Source organism: Cryptotermes secundus, unplaced genomic scaffold, assembly GCF_002891405.2.
Source record: "Cryptotermes secundus unplaced genomic scaffold, Csec_1.0 scaffold209, whole genome shotgun sequence".
NCBI lineage: Eukaryota > Metazoa > Arthropoda > Insecta > Blattodea > Kalotermitidae > Cryptotermes > Cryptotermes secundus.
Window position 1 is genome coordinate 2575452 of NW_019727789.1, and position 11537 is coordinate 2586988.

General features: G+C 39.1%; 2 protein-coding genes and 1 long non-coding RNA gene across 8 annotated transcripts in view; 2 read left to right on the plus strand and 1 right to left on the minus strand.

Annotated features, from left to right (window-relative positions):
* Positions 1-6476, plus strand: part of LOC111864971 (guanine nucleotide exchange factor for Rab-3A) — a 119041-nt gene extending 112565 nt beyond the window's left edge. For all 3 annotated transcript variants that reach the window (XM_023852630.2, XM_023852629.2, XM_023852628.2), the window contains 2 exons: positions 670-769; positions 3644-6476. In XM_023852630.2, coding sequence (XP_023708398.1) covers positions 670-749 — 80 coding nt within the window. In that variant the 3' untranslated portion in view covers positions 750-769; positions 3644-6476. The remainder of the gene's footprint in view (positions 1-669; positions 770-3643) is intronic.
* The window catches only part of LOC111864970 (arginine--tRNA ligase, cytoplasmic), a 146313-nt gene that overhangs the window by 76946 nt on the left and 57830 nt on the right, over positions 1-11537 (minus strand). The window contains exon 12 of one of the 4 annotated variants that reach the window (XM_033751644.1): positions 3045-3063. The exons of 2 other annotated variants lie outside the window; for them this stretch is intronic. The gene's annotated coding sequence lies outside the window, so the exon portion shown is untranslated. Of the gene's footprint in view, positions 1-3044; positions 3064-7399; positions 7427-11537 lie in introns of those variants that run through there. One more of the 4 variants, XM_023852626.2, reaches the window with a different exon arrangement.
* LOC111864974 lies at positions 8727-11479 on the plus strand. The gene is made up of 2 exons (XR_002842877.1): positions 8727-9641; positions 10728-11479. It is a non-coding gene; the product is annotated as an uncharacterized LOC111864974 (long non-coding RNA).

The window sequence follows — 11537 nt, forward strand, 5'->3', positions numbered from 1 at the left end:
CTCCCACATTTTACAGACACAGATGGTGGTGAGGTTGTCAGCCTTCCGCACTGGCTGCCCTTTACCCCCAGGAAGATTCCTGGTACTCATTTTAAAACATTAAAAATAGCTTTCTTACTTTAAATGTTTGTAGATGATTATAAAATTAAAAGAAAAAAAGGTTTTCATAGATAATAATTGGAAGGTAGAACAACAGGGTGCTAGCTGCAGCTAACAGGCAGCGGAGGCCCATAGGGTTGTGAGACATCGAGGCTCCCACATTTTACAGACACAGATGGTGGTGAGGTTGTCAGCCTTCCGCACTGGCTGCCCTTTACCCCCAGGAAGATTCCTGGTACTCATTTTAAAACATTAAAAATAGCTTTCTTACTTTAAATGTTTGTAGATGATTATAAAATTAAAAGAAAAAAAGGTTTTCATAGATAATAATTGGAAGGTAGAACAACAGGGTGCTAGCTGCAGACCTGAAGAGGCAGTCCTCACATTTTAGAGTTAAGTAACCATTAATTATGGAGAAAAGATGTGTAATTATGTGGGGATAAAAAAACATACATTTGTGTTAATTCCAACATCTTACTAAATAATAATGCCTGTGAGATTTATGACTCTCAAAATAACTCAATAAATGTTGTATTCACCATATATATTGAAATCTGTGCACATTTTCAGTGCATGATGTGTACTGGGAGATGACTCGCCTTAGGAAGGAAATGGTACTGGCTCGGCTGGGGCTTGCCCTCTCACTGTAAAACAGGAACAGGGAAGCAAGGTATGGTGCAAGATACAGTGGTTACTTTTAAACCATTTTTCTCTACATAAACCCCTCTGCTACCTGCTATCATATTCTTCCTGTTACTTTCCATATTTACACTCCTCTGCAAAGTTCACACCACTCACTTCCACCCCTTTTGACCCCTTAACTTCATTTTCCCCAGTTTTTCATATATACCCTTTCACATCCCTCAGTGTCTCACCACACATTCTAAGCTCATTGATTTTCTGATTTCACCATCCCCACTCTCTTTCTCACATTATTCATGCTCTCCATGCCCCTCTGCATTTCTTGCTCACCTTCACTGAGCTTCCATTGTTCTTCCTTTGTCAGCCTCCACCTCTCTGCCCCACATCTCATGCACTTAAACCAGACTTCATCTTCACCACCTCTAACCCATCTTAATTCACAAAAACTTCTCTTCTACCCTCATCCTCCACCATGTGACCAACAGGTTGCCACTTCCCACTCAAGCCTATATTCTCCCATAATCACATGGCATCTCTGACACATTTCACCCTTTCCTTTCTAAATTTACATGTTTCACATTTCCACTCTCTCCCACTTTTGCTCCTGTCCATGTCCACAGTCCAAACATTCTTGTCCTCTCTTCTGATTTGCTTCTCTGTCTCTGTCCTTTAGCTTCATTCCACTGTTTTCTGTTTCCCCCTGCTTCTACTACCTTACCATACACCTCTTCTCTTGCAAACCACACATCATTCATCCATCCACATCTCCTTTTAANCCCCTTTCTGTGTTACCTTTAATCCCATAACAACTCACAATCTGCATTATGTGCCCTCTAGGTTAATCAAGAGGATAGGGAAGTGAAAGTAAACTTGCAAGTATGATTCCAAAGACAAAGAGGGCCAGAAACAAGAAAATAGACACATAGTTTCAGGGAAGAGGGGTGCACTGTGAAAGAATAACATTGTAGCCAGGGATTTGGAGGACAGAGATGGGAGAGGATGAGGGTAAATTTACCTGGAGGCAAATGGGGGTTATCTGTGAGTGAAAGTGATCAGAGATGACATTTTGTAATTGGGAGGATGGATGTGGAATGGAAGAGGGATAAAGGGTGAGTTTTAGAGAGGACAGAGTTGCCTGTACAGTAGGATGGAATAAAATAGAGGTGTGGGGGAAAAGAATTGGTGGTGGTGGTGGTGGGGGGGGGATTTCAGGATGATGATAGGCTGGAGATCTGCAGAGTGGTGTAGAACACATTAGTGTAGTGTAGAGGTACAATGAGAAGTAAGAGGCAAGGATAACGGCCTCCGTAGTCTAGGGGTAACATTCCCAGCTCATGACTGAAGGTACGCGGGTTCAAACCCGGTGGAGGTCGTGGAATTTTTAAGGGCGGAAAAATTCAGGGAACAACTCCTCCGGGAGGGACTTTAAGCCATGGGTCCCGTGTTGGAGATTTACGGCATGTAAAAGATCCTCATGTCTCTAGGAGACCTCTGAGCAAAATTAGGTAACAAGTTTCCCACCCAAGTAGTTTCCAATGCCTCTGGTAGATGGGGGAAATACCAGGTACCGAGGGCTGACCTCGTTGGCTGCATGGGGCTGATAACATGCACCAGTGCCGGTAGGGTATGGCGACAGTAGAAATTAAAGGGGGATGCACAGTGGACCAATAACTGGTCTAAGTGCATGGGGAAACCCACCCCCTCTAATAATAATAATAATAATTCAATTCAATTCTTTATTATTAATGTGCTGAGTCAACAGCCGCAAGGCCAATTACAGACACAGCACAGTGCAGATGAATGAATTACATTATAGACAAACTTATTAAAAGTCAAATACAAATTACAGGTAAGTACTTGGAAGAAATAATAATGAATAAAAGTAAAAGTAATAATAATAATAATAATAATAATAAATAAGAGGCAAGGATGGGATTAGGTGGGAGAAAAAGGAACAAAGCAGGAAAGAAAGCAGACCAGTTAGGTTTTGAAAAGGGTTGAGGGTTGAAATAGAGGTGAATATAGATAGGAACACAGATGTGGAAGTCAGGAGATTTGGAAATGAGTGGAGGTACAAGGGCTGAGTAACACTAGAAGTCAGGAGAAAGGCTAATAAGAAAGTGGGAGGAGGGGTCACAAGAAAGATTACATGAAGAGTTCTGTGTTCTGTGATATAATGCCGTGTAGTCTAGTGAAAGTCCAAAGTTTCAGAGGAACAAGTTGCCTTCATCTTCAGGGTTGAAGAATAAGCCAAGCAATGAACCAGCATGAAGCAGGTAGCAACACAACTCTTCACATTCACCACTGTCAGAACCTCAAATCCTACAAAATTACATTAATTTGACTACATGAGGTGAAAACAGAGTGCAGTAGTAGAGGGTAAGAGGAAGAAAAAGAGAGAAAAAGTGCTTAAAAGTGAAGTAGTGGACAATGAAACACAAACAAGTGTGTGTGAGGGAAGTATGGTGGAGATTTAGGGAGCTATAGAAATCTGTGGTACAATGGCAATGAGGTGAGTGTGGAAGGGGCAAAGAGAGAGAGAGAGAGAGAGAGTGCACAGGGAATCAACTACTGGATCAGGGGTGGGGAGAAAATTTATACTTGGGGGCTTGAAGGAAGAGGAATGAAAATAGAGATTAGGGCAGGTGCAATGAAGACAGTAGGGTCAGAGTGAGACATGAAGGGAGGAGGGGAGGAGAATTGTACAGGGTGGTGAAGTGGTGTTAAATAGGAGGGGACAGATGGGGGGTAAATATGGAGGAAGGTAAGGGGTCAGGTTTCCTTGGCACAGAAGATGATTACAATGAGCTCTGTCATGGAGAATATACTCCACATGAAAGCAGACATGGTATCAGTGTGGTTTCACTGACAGAATGGTGGTAAGCTATACTTTTTCTTTCAGTTTTAGGAAACCATCCACGATGCAACCAGGCTAGTGGTAACATGGAAGGGGTTCGACAGAATCTACTTCTTCACAGTATACTGACCAAAGAGTTAACAATTATGTGATGTAATTATTATGATGTAACTTCCAAGACCTGTAAGTGTACCTGGGAATTGATGACAAGACTGCAGACTGAAAGCATACTTCCACTGTATTTATAAGGAGATTGTACAGACATCAATCTGTACTTTCATGATTTTTATTATAACATTCTTTTATAAGGTGAAATGTGGAAGGAATGAAATTACTATGTATGTGTGAGTACTGATTTTTTTAGACTGAATTGAAAATAAAAATATCTGGATACCGATTTACAAAAATGTTCAGTCTCAAACCTTGAGAAAATTCAGAGAACTGCTTTTGCTTTGAATAGCAGCAAAGATGTTTGACAATAGAGACTGTTTGTCTTGTGGCAACAGCCTTGTCAGTGTATCAGCAGCAGAATGCAGGCAGTCTAGGCACAGTTAAACCACAAAGTTGTGAACTTTTTCTATTGTATGCCACTTCTAACAAAAATCACTATATTTCCCTTCCCTGATAATCACCTAGTTAATTATCTCACCATTTTGTCTTTCAGTGATATCAATAGACCCAGTCACCTTCAGGACAAATTCTAAAAACTAAACCTCATGAAATGCCTATAACTTGAAGAGTTTCATTCACAATATAAAAACTGTTACTGAAAAGGATAAATAGTACATTTTAGTATACTGCAAAAGTTGCTATTATTATAAATTGTGATTACAGTGAAACAAAATTGGTCTACTAAATACAATTTTCATCTCAAACTGAAAGTGTCATTCTCACACATGCATAAAAATTGTAGTCATCATTCCTAGGAATCCTGTTAAATGTGTAGAAAAAATCATACAAATTTAAATGTTATACATATATATTTTGATGTATCATAAGCTATTCCTGTATTTCTCTGTACAAAGTTCTTTGTTATTTTATTGTTGAATGTAAGGAATATACAGCTATACTCTTCCATAATACTGAAATCAGAGCAGTTATAATCGCATATGTAGCACATTTCTAATATCCTAATGCGCTTTATATGCTGTTATGTTGGGGTATTTTTTTAAGTCTTCCAGTGGAAAAAATACATAATTTTAAAATCCGCCAATACAGTATGCCTATTGTACTGACTGTTTCATGCCATTTCTATTATATGAATGTTGTCAGAAGTAATGAAATTAGTTTTACTATAAATCAATAATTGTAATGACTTCCTTAAAACAACTCATACATACTTGCAAATACAAGTCCATGAAGCATATACTCCTACTGAGGAAAGTGGGCAATTCAGTATGAAGAATGCTTTCTTGGTTAAATTATGGATTAATTAAAAACACTGTCTAAAAAGGAAACAACTAGACATCACAATAACACAGGATCTCAAAGAGCATCACTGCGAGGACCTCTGAGGACTTCAATACCAAACATTTCGTTTTAACAAGAGGCACAAGGACACAAACCATATCGGTTCAAGATCTTAAATATTATATATTAATAATATTATTAATCCAAATAATTGTAAATAACTTTTATATAAAAATGTCTATGTATTATGTTCCTGAATATTGTAACTGTCCAATTTAGGGGACAGTCAATTGATTTTTGTGTGTATGGTTAGGGTTCTGTGACATTCATCACTTTTGTCTCACAGCTGGAGATTTCCTCCTGAGACACACAGCAGGTGGCTTGGGTCAAGCTTGAAGCCAGCTGCCCATCAGTAAATCACCCAAGCCAATGCATAACACAAGAACAAGTTCTTTAGAAATTCTAAACTTTGACAGGTGAAATCATAATTTTTGCAGAGTTATTATATGCTACCCAAAATTTCAGTTTGACAGTCATGCAGCAGGCGGCAGAGTTCACTCAAGTGAGTATTTCTTTTTCTAATTGGATGAAAAAGATTAAGCAGCCTTCCAGCTTGCCTGGTCCAGCCAATCAAAATCTGAAGCAGAACGTCCTTTGCCCAAATTTTGGGTAACCAGAGCAGATGTCTACCCATGAGAGAGTGCTTGGCTGGGCACTCAGAAATTTACACTCATCTGAGGTACACATGTTCTGATCCCCGTACATACACTATGTGGTTCCTCTAGACTAGTGTGTCTTAGTAACCAGTATAGGAGCCTAAATCCACCAATCAGTTAAGTGGATCACTTCGGCGCAGTTATTATCTGAATAGTAAAATCTGAATAAAGACTTTAAACTGCTAACTGGTGTTGAGTGTTGACCTTCCTACACCCAAGGCCCCCCTAATCACCCAAGTCATGGCCAGTCAACACTACCTGAGAGATGATGAATTTCTCTGCCGGAGCTAGTAGTACAAAAGAACGGTTACAACATGTTGATCTTAGGCTTTCTGAAGATGGTCAGCTGACCGAAAGATGTAAAGGGCAATATATATCTACAAATTAAATCATAATGGATGGTGTTTTTAATTATTCTATAATTTAGTTTATTAGTGTGACTGACCAGAATGAACAAAGTTAACCTTTTATACACAATATACCACCATCAATAATGAAACTACTTCCATCACTCCTTCCCTTCGCAACATATTTCAGCCTCAAAGCTTCAAACGGCCATAATCAGATGTCTCGGCTATGCCAAAACGGTTCCACTGTACAGAATGTTCACTTTTTCACATCACATATAACTGCGATACTTCATGATTTTAAAATACTGGATGTTATAAATGATAAATTAGTTAATATTAGTTAAAATACCATATGCTGTAATTTACTTAAAATTGAAATTCATTAAAAATTTTCCGTTAAAATTTTGTAAAATTCTTCTTCACACCTCTATCAGGGGCATTGTCCACTTGTCCAACCGATACAGTTTGATATCCATCTCTTTGGATTTTTATATTGTAGCAGCCTGGGTGTGCACATGTTGTTTTCTTTTCATAAGGCCGTTGTTGTGATTACGTTCTGATCCTTGCTTGTATGTCGTTCTCATATGGTATTGTCTTCTCTTGTGTGTGGATGTTATATATAACATCCATCATCACCTACCGGAATGTTTTCAGGTGTTCCATACCCATATGCATGAAAGAGAACTTACAAAGAGGTCAGGTCTGTCTATACATTATTCATCTTTGAAACCATTTCAGAAGTATCCAGTACTGAAGCTGCAATCTCTCAAAATGGGATGAAGGGTTTCTATTGGAACTGGAACAAATACTGTCAAAACCATTTATCCAGCTGTCCATATAAACCATGAACAAAAGATATAAACGAAACAATTATGCTAACTTTCAGATGACACTGTCTCTTTCTGTAAGTATTGGAGACCTGTGATGGATTACCCTGATATACGATAATTATATTAATGCCACCGTATAGCTTTAACACTGATAATCTCCCATCTAGGGAGAGAATTACGTAGGTAAGTCAATAAGTAAGTTGCAAATGGATATAGAACTTAAACAAACAAGAGTACTGATTTGAAAAACGCTTTTATTTCTCAATATAATCTCCCTGTACATTGAGGCACTTGTCCCATCGTTTCACAAGCCCCTGAAAACCAGCAGCATAAAATTCTTTTCAGCTGCTGTCAGAACCAGGCGGTGACTTCCCTTTCTACAGCTTCATTGTCGGGAAAATGTCATAAATGCTGACTCCTACTGTAACATCCTCAGGAAACTTCATAAGGCCATTCAATGGAAGCGACCAGGACTCCTCACCAAAGGCGTGGTGCTCTTGCATGACAACGCACATCCCCATACTGCCAACAAGACAAATGAAACGCTGTGAAATTTCAAGTGGGAAATCCTTGAGCATCCTCCGTATAGCCCCGACCTTGCTCCAAGCGACTTCCATTTGTTCGGCCCTCTTTAAACATCATCTTTTGGCTGAAGATTCTCCTGATAATGAAGCTGTAGAAAGGAAAGTCACCGCCTGGTTCCAACAACAGCTGAAAGAATTTTATGCTGCTGGTTTTCAGGGGCTTGTGAAACAATGGGACAAGTGCCTCAGTGCATAGGGAGATTGTGTTGAGAAATAAAAGCATTTTTCAAATCAGTACTCTTATTTGTTTAAGTTCTATATCCATTTGTAACTTACTTATTGACCTACCCTTGTATCACAAGCATTTCCACGTGCCTTGTGATAAATTCTCAGTTCATTAGAAAACAGTGTGAAGGCAGTGATAGCAATTATCACTGATGAATAGTGTAATGATGCTCAATCAACTATAACATGTAATACAGCAAATGGCACTGCTAGGAAAAGCAAACAAGAGGGAATTAATGGCAGGCAAAGCATCAGTGCCTAGTCACTTTGAAAGTATACTGGTGGGTAGGGAGGTAAGAGGTGACCTCAATATTAGATGGAGGTTAAGTAGTAAGCTTCATGCTCTGCCCTTCTTTACCTGAAGAGTACAGAACAATTAAGGAGGTTGGGTAGAGCCATTACAGATATTGTCCTCCCCTCCTAACAATGCAATAACAGGTAAAGTTGTCCCCGTGCTTGACTAATTAAACACTACACCATGAAGACATGTGGGGGCATGGATGTATAATCCACATTTTCTTGACCTCAGTACTAGCTGGAGGTGAGTGGTCAGCTTCACGCTCCTGCCACTTTATCCCCGGGGAAAGAGCCCCTGGTACCCATTGGATAGGAGGCTTGGTGGGCTCCAGAACCAGTTTGGACAACATGGAGAAGAGAAAACTGTTGTCCCTACTGGCATTTGAACTCTGGCCCCTTGGTTGTCCAGCCTGCAGACAGTTGCTATACTGACTGTGCTATACTGGCTCCCCTAACAATGCAGTAGAGATCTTAAACCAAATTCCTTAATTGGGTACTGATGAAAGGGATGTCAATCTCCGTTACATGAGTATGTGTGTGAATTGGTACCTTAATTTATCACATACATAAGATCTGCAATAAGTACTGCAATGTGTAGTACTGTTGCAATGCAATGATCGCAAGAAGGAACATGTGTTGCTTGGTAATGGCTCAGTAAACACATTCCTGCAGAAATTATATCCAGTCTATTGCTAGGCAACTGACTAGGCCTAGATAGTTGAATTGTCAGTTGAAAGTCAGCCTGTGAAGAGAAGACTAGGAGGTTGGTGTGAAATGGCCGCCAGCCTGGGAGCCAGTTAGCTGAGGGCTGGCATTTCAGCCGAGCTCTTCAAGGGAGGCTGACAAGAGATGGTATTATAGTTGAGTTGACAAAATTTCAGCTGTAGGATATTCACTGGACAGCAATGACATGATCGCAGGAAGCTGAAGAAACTCTGCTGTTAGAAGCCATTGTTGGGAGGGGCTGTTGAATACACAGCAGGCTGGAAGGAGTGATTTTGTAAAGTGTGGGGATTAGTGATAGCACTGTAATTACTTGTAGATCTGGGTGGTGTACAGAAGTGTTCAATAAATCCATTTACCAATCCATACCCCATCTATAGTCACACCCGCAAATACAACAGTATGTTTCTCTGACAGTATGAAATCCTAAGTCAACATTAGAGCATCCATTATGAAATACATTTGTCAAATATGGCCTCATACAGATGAATATAAGAAACCAACAGTCTATATACCGTGGCAACATAAGCCAACACATTCACTTTATTGGCATTCTACAGCTCTTCTGATAGCAAGAGGCTGCTGCTACTGACAGCATAGTCCACAGGTTCCTTCGTGAACACATGAAAATGTAACAAGTGCAGTCCTAATGGTTGGCAGCCTTCACGTGGGCGAGAGATTTGTGCCAAATGTTTTCAAAAAGCAACAAATAATGTAGTCTGTATATAAAATGAACACAAGGAAAGACATGTTTTGTATTCATAAATACTATCTACAGTCAATTTACCATAGTTTAGGTAGAGTCCCCCCGCCATAAGGTTGACAAACTGCTTTCAAGTAGCCTATCTGAAGATAGTTTGGTACAGAAAAATTCAAGGCGTAAAAATACTAGTAACTGGTAAAGTGATGTTAACCTTTAAGTGCCGAAGTGCCCAGTTTGTGCCAGTCATGAGTAAGGTCGTCGTGGCCAAAGTACCCAGTTGTGGCCAGTCAGGCATTTAAACTCCGCTAGTGGAAGCGCGCGCACACGCCGCTAGTAGAAGCGCATGCACAGTCCTGAATATTTATTTTTAAATGTAGTAATTACCAGACCGACTTAAGTAAAACCCTAATAGAGGAATTAAAATAATACCTTACTGAACAACAGCAAATAAAAATATACGTATGAGTTATGCCAAAACTTATCCACAATCCAGTAATTTTGTTGCAGATTCTGCAGATAGGTATGTTAAAAATATAGTGTAAAATTCGATGTACATACCTTTTTTGTTGTTACCTTCTTGATGTATATATAGGTTCAAATGAAACTACAGTATTCGATTTCACTACGAACGCACACAAAAGAGATCACGCTCTGTATCTCAGCCACGATGCAGCTGTCTGTTCATTCAAATAGAAGGGGCAATAAGCTTTTGCAGCCCTAACGGAACATCTTAGCACTGAAGAGGGGACCCCTATAGCTTTCTCTTGAATAGCCATTCTTTCATTCTTCTGACCTTCAGTCAAGTATTCGAAAATCCGAAGGGTGTAAGCAGCGCTAGCAGAAGACCAAATGATTTTATTGCTTCCATCTGTTTTATGACACCAGAGACTGCTAAAATTTGTCAAGTGTTACAAACAGAAATGAAGTTATAATGCAGAACAACTCTGTGAAGAACTGGGAAACCATTTTTGCAGTACGCATCAAAATTAAAACACAAAAAATTGAAAATAGAGTACAACACTTTGTATTAAAAATTTCAAATCTTCCTTTATAATATGCGACACTATGTTCTTTTCTGAAATAAACAAAGTTATTTCCATCCATTTATCATAAAAATTGAGCTAGATAGAGCATTTTTAAACACAACGCTTAAAATTGATTAAGCGCCTAACAGGAACGGACATTTAAACGCAGCGTAGCAACGGGCATTTAAACGCGCACCAGCAGCGGACATTTAAATAAACTCCGGCCAGCTCAAGCTTACCACTATTTCGAAGTCCGGCGTTTAAAGGTTAATAAAGATATAACTGAATTATATGGACACTAAGAAAAAACATTGCTAAATATGTACAGGACCTGAAATATCTATAAATTTTTAGGTTTTTATGGCAGTAGTTCATATTGTGGTCTTCTGTGCTATAAGTCAATTCTGACATTTCAGAAAAACATGTTGTCTTCATCTGCACAGCTGAAGTGACTTCAACAGAAGCAAACCTAGCTTCAACTCTGATGATGATGATGACAACAATGACAAAGGCTTGTTCCTCCAAAATGTCAGTTTTTGCCTCTAAGACCATACAGTGTCACAAAACAGAAGACCACAATCTGAACTGAAAGTTTTCTATGTGAAATGAAATTTGTGCATTTATCATATGAAAGGACATGTTTGTTCGAAATGCACTAATATATGGAAATTAAAGTACTGCACTTCAGTCTATTCCAGCTGCCAGTGAAGTTAACACATGGTCACAGTAATGAAAGAACATGAAAATAAAAAATAAGTTGTAATATATGTATACTGTAACCATTATACTCTGCCACCATGTACAATAATACCAAATCTGAGAATATTCAATAAAAATATCAGAGTACCTCAAGATATTATATATGTTTGCCCTTCACCAGTAATGAAGACAGTTTATCTACATATCTGCAGCCTTAAAGTACACTTTCAGTGTACACACGGTTCTGTTCCCACCATCGATGTCAATTTAGGGGTATATAATTTCAAATGAAAATCAACAAACAAACAAAAAAAGAAACTCCGTGGCCTGTAGTCCACAAGAGACCTATACTGACCGAGCAACCGCCACTTGTCGGT